This window comes from Mus caroli, chromosome 7 (assembly GCF_900094665.2).
Source record: "Mus caroli chromosome 7, CAROLI_EIJ_v1.1, whole genome shotgun sequence".
Taxonomy (NCBI): domain Eukaryota; kingdom Metazoa; phylum Chordata; class Mammalia; order Rodentia; family Muridae; genus Mus; species Mus caroli.
In genome coordinates this window covers 34,487,566-34,496,241 of record NC_034576.1, presented here as the reverse complement: position 1 = coordinate 34,496,241, position 8,676 = coordinate 34,487,566, and the positions used below count along the sequence as shown (strand labels likewise).

At 47.2% G+C, this 8,676-nt stretch overlaps 1 protein-coding gene across 1 annotated transcript in view; it reads left to right on the top strand.

The window, feature by feature from the left end:
* Positions 1-2,094: 2,094 nt before the first annotated feature.
* Positions 2,095-8,676, top strand: part of Gpatch1 (G-patch domain containing 1) — a 45,114-nt gene continuing 38,532 nt past the window's right edge. The window contains exon 1 of the mRNA XM_021166240.2: positions 2,095-2,230. Coding sequence (XP_021021899.1) covers positions 2,104-2,230 — 127 coding nt within the window. The 5' untranslated portion in view covers positions 2,095-2,103. The remainder of the gene's footprint in view (positions 2,231-8,676) is intronic.

Below are 8,676 nucleotides of genomic sequence, written 5' to 3'. Positions count from 1 at the left end.
AAAAAAAAAAAAAACCAAACAAACAAAAAAACCAAAACCAAAACAAAAAAAACAAAACGAAGCAAAAAAAGAAAGATGGAAAGAGCCAGAGAAATGGTGAGGAGTGTCTTGAAATACTGTCTACTGGCTAGGACAGGGTCATTGCAATCACAAACACAGGAACACATGGCAGCTGTGGCTGACTGCACAACACACACACACACACACACACACACACACACACACACACACACCCGTGCATGCACGTGAAAGTAGGAGAGGGAAAGAGGAGAAGGACATCAGCAGGAGTGGAAAGGGTGTCATGAAATATAATGCGGTACCTGGCAGGCCCATGCCAAGGTGTCCTCCTGAAAAAAATCACAGACATAGTATACGGAAGGTTTATTGTGGGGGAAGGGAAGCGGGGGCAGGGACCTGGAGAAGGGGCAGAGGCAGATGGAGCCACAAGGACAGAGAAAGCTGGGATAGAGGACAGGGAGGCCATGTGGGAACACTGGTGAGAGAAGGGAGAGAGAGAAAAGGAGGAAAAAACAGGGGTGGGGGTGGGGGAAGGGAGGGAGAGGGGGGAGAGGGAGAGAGAGAGAGAGAGAGAGAGAGAGAGAGAGAGAGAGAGAGAGAGATTGAGAGAGAGAGAAGGGGTGTGAGTAGGGAGTAGTCCTTGACAGCAACCTTTTGCTAGGTTGCTGTTGGGAGGGACATAGAGGAGTTGTCTGTAAGCCAACAAGGGCAATAAGAAAGGCTTGAGTGGCTATGATCAGCCGGCATTGCTGCTTTGTTGCATTGTTATGAGCTCCTCAAAAATAAAAGGAGGGGGCTGGAGTGATGGCTCAGTGGTTAAGAGCACTGACTGTTCTTCCTGAGTTCCTGAGTTCAATTCCCAGTGGCTCATAACCATCTGTTTGTTTGTTTATTTGCTTTTTGAGACAGAGTTTCTCTATGTAACAGAGGCCTGGCAGTCCTGGACTCACTTAGACAACTAGGCTGACATTGAACTCACAGAAATCCCCCTTCCTCTGCCTCTTGAGTGCTGAGATTAAAAGTGTGAGTCACCAAGCCAGGCTGAATTCCACCCCCACCCCCACCCCGTATTGGTCAAGCTTGTGAAGTGAGATAATGGTGCCCATTGGCAGATGTCTGTGCCTTAGATTTGCTGAAGGACCTCTCATCCTTAGCCCACTTGGTCTGTTTCTCTCTCGCGCTTTTCTATTTATTTGATTATTTATTACAGTGTCTCATTGTGTAGTTTAGGCTGAGGTCCAGCTCTCTATCCATGCTTGATATCTTGTTTCTTGTCTTTCACCAATTTCCTTAGCGTGCAGGGTTCTGATATTCTCAGGGTCGGCAAATCCTTCCAAAAGTCTAGGAGGGGGCCTCACTTTTGCAAATATAAAGATGACAAGTATATTGTGTGCGAGTGTGTGTGTGTGTGGCCCGATCCATACGATGTGCACTAAAGACACATCTGCCTGTCGGTTCCTTCCCATTTCCGGTGTAGAGGGCCAGACAGTGGCGACTGGGCAAGCACTTTTCCGGAAGCTGGTTGGGACGAGTGGAAGATCGGGTTGGCACTGGCTGAGGCAATTAAGCAGGGGCGAAGGAGCCAGTCGCGGGATTGGCTGTATGGAATTACAGAGACTCTGCCCTGCGTCCGAATATTTGGGTCGTTTCCAGCATCTTATCGCTGTGTCTTTTCAGTACTCAGGCACATGGCAGAGCCAGGATGGGGTGTACAGAGACCAGTATTGTTTTTGTTGTTTGTTTGTTTTCGTTTTTTTTTTTTTTCTCTCGAGATGAGACAGGGTTTCTTTGTGTAGCTTTCGTTGTCCTGAAACTTTCTTTGTAGACCAAGCTGGCCTCGAACTCAGAGATTCTCCTGCCTCTGCCTCCTGACTGTTGGGATTAAAGGCGTGCGCTATCACCGCCCGGCACAGTTACAAATCTTATCTGCAGCCGGACTTGCATAGGACTATGATCTGCAAGGAGGAGGTGACACTTTCCCCCAAATAAATCTTTACAGAATGCTCCAGTTCGCGGAGGCAAAACTGAATATTTTTGGCCTGTAGAGGCTCCCGTAGCGAGGGGGCGGAGCCCGGAAGGAGCAGGATGGCGGCGCTGGACAGTGACAGCGACGAGGATCTGATCAGCTATGGAACGGGCCTGGAGCCTCTGGAGGAAGGTGCGGGTCCGATGGCCGGTGGTGTCTGGAGGGCGCAGACTGAGAGTCCAGCACGTGGGCGACAGCGACATCTCGGCCTGGGTCTGGGCTCGCTCGCTGTGGGCACAGGGAACGCGCTGGAGAGGCTTGTGCACGCGTTCTTGGGGGCAGAGAAGGACGCGGAGGGGTGGGAGATGCAGGAATGACTAGGCAACATGGGTATGATGGAGGGTGGTCAGTCAGTCTCTTGTCCCAAGGCAACGTTTGCACCCGTCTTTGAAAGTAAAAGAAACCAGACCTGGAAAGATCTGGGGAGAAACACTTGAGATAGGCAATCCCTAAAGTGGCAGACAGCTTAGCAGTCAAGGGATAGTCAGGACAAGTGTGGGTGGCCCTTGCCATGGTAAGGAGTCTGGAGTGTGTGTGTTGCTGAGGAGGGAACCTCGTGCATGCGAGGCTAGTGTGTTACAACTGAGCTACATATCCAGCCCCAAGAATTGGAATCTTTCCTTTTTCTGACAGGGTCTCATGTAACTCATGCTGACATCAGATCCACTTTATAGCCGAGACTGGACTTGAACTCTTGATCCTCCTATTCCTGTCTAACATGTGCTTGGTTTGCAACTGTGTGCCATCAGACATAGCCAGGAGTTTGGCTCTTATACTACGGGTAGTCCTTGGTTCAGTTTACACAAAGAGAAATGTATTTCTTCCCTTTTCCTTTTTTTGCGGGGGAGGGAGGCAGGATTTTGCTAGCTCCACTTGGCTGGACTCACATATTTTAGCAGCCTCTGCCTCTCAGGTGCAGGTGTTAAAGGTGTGTAGTGCCATGCCTGGCAGGATGCATGTTTTAACATTATGTTTGCTTTAATTTTGAGAGTAGTCTCCATGGGGGGTGGGCAGGAATGAAGCAGGGAAATTAGCCAGAAAGGTCTGGAGACTGTGGTTGTGTGGACTGGAGAGTTAGCAGCAACAGCTGTTGAGTAGGTTTTGCATGGAGCAGACTAGACCGGTGTTGACTGGAGTTGCTCGTGAAATACAGAAGAAATCCAGGGGTGAAGGTAAGATGAAGCAAGGCTCTCTGGCGTTTCTGGTCTGTTTCACTTAATGACTAGGTTTATCTACTGGGTGTCTATACTGCTGATGGGAGTGTTAACGTTGTGGGGAAGATAGGAGTCACAGTGATGGACCAGAAGTTACCTGTAGACTTTTGTTGGTGAGGCTTTCCCCCCACTCCCGCCTCCTGCTTCCCATCCTGACCTGTTGGCTATACCTCTGAGACATTTTCACTGAGACTCTTACTGTTTTTTTTTTTTTTTTTTATTTTATTTTTATTTTTTGGCAGGAGTGGGTATAAGATAGGGTCTTTCTATATAGTTCAAGCTGACCTTCTATTTGTCAACTATGTAGACCAGGCTGGCTTTAAACTCAGGACTATGCTCTTTTCTTAGCCTTCCCAGTCCTGGGATTACAGCTTTGCACATCACATATCCCATATGTCTTAGACAGTTCTTCTGTGACAGAGTCACATGCAGCTCAAGCTAGCCTCAAACTTTTGTGTGGTGAAGACGGACTTTGAACTTCTGGTCCTCCTGTTTCTGCCTCCCAAGTGCTGAGACCCCAGGCCTGTGTGTGCTACCTGCCCCGTTTGTGTGGTGCTGAGGGTGAAACTCAGGCAGCTGTGCTTGTTAGGCAAGCATTCCACAACTGAGCTATATCCCCAGCCCAAGCAGTTCTAATCATTAGAAATGTTTGCCAGGGGCGCTGGTGAGATGGCTCAGCGGGTAAGGGCATTGACTGTTCTTCCGAAGATCCTGAGTTCAAATCCTAGCAACCACATGGTGGTTCACAACCACCCATAATGAGATCTGACCCCTTCTCTGGTGCATCTGACTATAGCTACAGTGTACTTATGTATAATAATAAATAAATCTTTAAAAGAAAAAAAAGAAATGTTTGCCAGATACTAACCCTAACTTCTGACGACCAAAGGGAAAGAAAGGCAAGTCTCTGTGCAAGTTCTTGTATATTTGAAGGTTGCCCTTGTGTTTCCTCAAATATATCTGTGTTCATGCATTTTTATGTGATAATTTTTCTCTGTCCCAGCTATCTCCCAAATAAATGAGACAGAGATTTATTTGATCAAGCTTTACAGCATAATAGTTGAGGAGTAATTAATCTATTCTATTCTAAACTAATCTGGCTATGTTCCAGCCAAAACCCATTCGATCCTTGCATTTTAGTATTGGTCTGGCTTTCTCATCTCTAGGTGTGTTCCCATGGTGTCTCCTTGACCCATTTCTCACAGAGAATATCTCCTCCTCCTCCTCCTCCTCCTCCTTCTTCTTCTTCTTCTTCTTCTTCTTCTTCTTCTTCTTCTTCTTCTTCTTCTTCTTCTTCTTCACCACCCATTTCTCACAGAGAATATCTTCTTCTTCTTCTTCTTCTTCTTCTTCTTCTTCTTCTTCTTCTTCTTCTTCTTCTTCTTCTTCTTCTTCTCCTCCTCCTCCTCCTCCTCCTCCNNCCTCCTCCTCCTCCTCCTCCTCCTTCTTCTTCCTTCTCTCTCTCTCTCTCTCTCTCTCTCCCTGCCAAACCCTTGACTGGGATCTGAAGACTACCCTACTGTCTGTGCTGCTCAGCCATTGGTAGAGCAGCTTTTATTGACAAATCAGAGAACAAATGGGAGCAATGTTTCTACAACATCGAGACAGGAGATACTTAGGATAAGCATTAAAATGCCATGTCCAGATTACAGATACGGAGACAGAGAAATCAGCGTAGGAATAATAAAGGATAATCTTTACACAGAATACTATAACATTCTACGTCCATATCCACTCTACACCCATTACCCCGGGTGTGAAGTCCCCTCAGCCCTAGTTGCAGAGTTCTTCTCCAAGTAGACTGTGGGGTGGAACATGACCATCATAACTATGCCCCTAATTCTAGCCTATTTGTTCAATACAACTGAGATCACCTTGGTTTTATCCACAAGCACAACACCCCGTGAATGTAAAGAATCAGATGGTACAGATCTTGGACTGGAGGAGTTCCAGGTTTAGTAGGGAACAAAAGCACAAGGTTTGCAAGTACTGAAATGTGTGATGCTATTGGATAGCACCCTTCACAAGCTACGGAAGAGGCCATAGGGGAGCGGCAAGGTGCCGTGAACACTGGTTAGACAGTGGAGGAGGTCAAGGGTCGTGCATAACATTCATGTTGGACATCCGTTCAGATCGTTTCTGTATTTCTGGTGGTATAGTTGTTTCCTTGAGAAGAGCTATGCAGGTAAGGTATCAGCTGTTTGACCTGGATTTTTCAAATTCTCTCTAGTTTTAAATTATATTACTATTACTTGAGAGGGTCTGCATGTGCCCAGTTTGTGCACAGGGGTCAGCAACAGCTTTCAGGAGCCAGTTCTCTCCTGCTTAAACTCAGATTGCCAGCCTGGAAACAAATGCTTTTATCCACTTAGACATCATCTTGCCAGACCCTCCAGTCCTTCCGGTTTTTAACAAAAGTTAGAAATGAAATAAACTGGTCTAACTATGCTCTGGGGTGAAAGGAAAAGGCATTGATTTGTAGGATTTTCTCTCTTTTAGATCTAGAGAGATTTATTTTATTATTTGTACATGTGCATGTTCTTGTTTGGGAAGAGCCTCCAAAAGAGGACATTAGATTTCTTGGAGCTTTATTTACTAGGATCTGAGCTTAGGTCCTTTGACAGAGCAGCAAGTGCTCTTAACTGGTGAGCTATCTCTCCAGCCTTCCTGGAAATACTCTGTAACTTCAATGTTAGAAACTTTAGAACTTTCTCCCTTTCTTCCCTCCTGGCCTCCCTCCTCTCTCCCTCCTGGTCTCCCAACCCCCTCCCTCCTGGCCTCCCTCCTCTCTCCCTCCTGGTCTCCCAACCCCCTCCCTCCTGGTTTCCCTTTCCCCTCCCTCCTGGTCTCCCTCCTCTCGCCCTCCTGGTCTCCCTACCCCTTCCCTCCTGATCTCCCTTTCCCCTCCCTCCTGATTTCCCTCCTCCCTCCCTCCTGGTCTCCCTCCTCTCTCCCTCCTGGTCTACCTTTCCCCTCCCTCCTGGTCTCCCTTTCCCCTCCCTCCTGGTCTCCCTCCTCTCTCCCTCCTGGTCTCCCTCCTCTCTCCCTCCTGGTCTCCCCTCTTCCCTCCCTCCTGGTCTCCCTCCCTCCTCCCTCCCTTCTGCCTTCCTGGTGCTGATCCCACTCTCTAACACTGAGCTGTATTATAGCCCCTGATCCACCACTCTCCAAACACTTTGAAGTCTCTGGCTGCATTTTACAGCACAACTAGACCGATAATCACTCTTACTGCTGCTTTGAAGTTGTGCTGTCAGGTCAGGTAAACACGAGTGGAGGACTGGCTCCTTTGACTTCATTAAACCTTAATTAAAGTTGCTGGTCCTGACAGTAGGATTATTGGTTAGGTATTAGCTGGGGAGTTTAGTGACAGTGATCGGGAAGGAAGAAGTCCACAGTACTTTCCTACTCTTCCTTAGACACCATCACTCCATTATAGAATCATCAGTTCCTGCCCTCCTTCCTGTACAGATTCATTTTAGGGCTCTTCTTCTTCTTCTTCTTCTTCTTCTTCTTCTTCTTCTTCTTCTTCTTCTTCTTCTTCTTGCTATGACCACCACCCTTAAACCTACCTAGACATCCCTCCACACAGAGGATGTCACAGACCCTGTATCACCGTCCCCAAAGGCCTTATAGTGTCAACCTTTGCTTCTGGCTCCATCTCACACTTCTTCCTGCTCCTCTAGTGCAATTGGACTGTCTCAGTATACCTGATATTATGGGATTTTGTTGGATTAAGTCTGGGCTTTGTGCATGCTAAGCATGCATTATTCTGTGTTAAGATTCCCCTCTCCCCAAGTCCAGCACCGCCCTGGTAGACCTCCTGGTTGGTGGCAGAAGCTAATACTTCTGCTGGAATTGTGTCTTTACCTGCAGCTAACAAAACTCTGCTCATTCTGGGTTCCTTTATGTGGCCTGACACATGCACACTGGTCTCCCCTGCTGGGCTCTGTGCTTAGATTTTTCTACCAGCATCTAGAACCAGCCTCTTCCAGAGGCAAGGCTTTTGTGTACTTCTAGCTGAGGAATGTGTAAGGAACAGTGTAGGTGGTAGCTCTGGCTTGGAGATAGAGTTGAGATCTGGCTCAGCTCTGTGCTTATTAACTCTGGACCTCAGGCAGCTACTTAATAAGTACCCTTATCCAGGTATGATAAATGAGCAACTTATCAGCCCCTGATAAGGGAAGAATTAGTTGTTGTCAGTGGCCATGATTACAGTAGGTACCTGCTTAAGTACCACTTCCTCTCTAGAGTTTTCCAGCAACCTGGTTAGAGATGGCACCATCTGCTCAGGAGCTCTGTGGGGCCTGGCTCGCCACACCAGTAGATCTCATGACCTGCCGCCACCAGTCTCACTTAGTTGTCTGCAGATATTATCTTCCCTTCTAGGTCAAGAAGGCTGCAAGAATGGCACCCTCCCTCACCTTAGCCCAGGGCCTCACCTAGCCCAGCTACAGGGGATGGACAAGGTAGGGGAGGGGAGCAAGCCTGCATAGATGCTGCTAAACATCCCACAGCACCCAGGACATCTCCCCACAACAAAAAATTAACACAGAAGACACTGTCAGCGGTGCTAATATTGCAAAAATCTGACCAAGACAGGAGTCATTCCAGACGCATACAAAGTAATAGATAGTGTGTTTTTGAGTTTTTGAGAAATGGGAAAAATCGGAGTCAGGGCTATAACTCACTTGACAGAGTGCTTTCTTGGCATGCTTGAAACCATAAGTTATCCCCAGAACCACATTGGCCATGTCTGTCATCTCAATACTCAAGAGGTGAAGCTGTAAGGCTCAGATGTTCAGGGTCATCCTTGGCTTCGGAGTAAGTTTGAGGCTTCAGGTTCATCCTGGGCACACTGGACCCTGGTTTTGTTTTTATTGTTGATTTGGGTTTTAAAGAAAACAAAGCAAACAGTAAAAATCCTGCAGAATGAGACCAGTTCTTTAAAAAAGGCACCATAGCTTGTGTTAACTGAGTCTCACTATAGCAAGGCTTTGTGGATAGTTTGTTTATTGATGCTGAGAGTGGAGACCAGGGCATCCTGCATGCTAGGTGAATGCTTCATCTCTGATGTGTACTCAGTGACATTTAATTCTCCTTGCTACCACAACAAGGTGGGTTCTATCATTACACTAATTTTACAGCTTTAGAAGCCAAGCCCTAGAGAGATTAAGTCCTTTGCCCAAGATCACAAAATGAACAGGTTGTGTCGCAGGTGGGTTCGAACTCAGATTACCTGGCCTCTTAGTATAGCTCTTTTTATTTGGCAGGGGAAAATTGGGGGCAGGGAGTGGCTTTTGAGATAGGATCTCATATTAGCTCAGGCTGGACTCAAACTCACAGCAATCCTCCTGCGTCAGTCTCTCAAGTGCTGGGATTACAGGCATGCATCACTATGCCTGACTTTTTTTTTTTTTT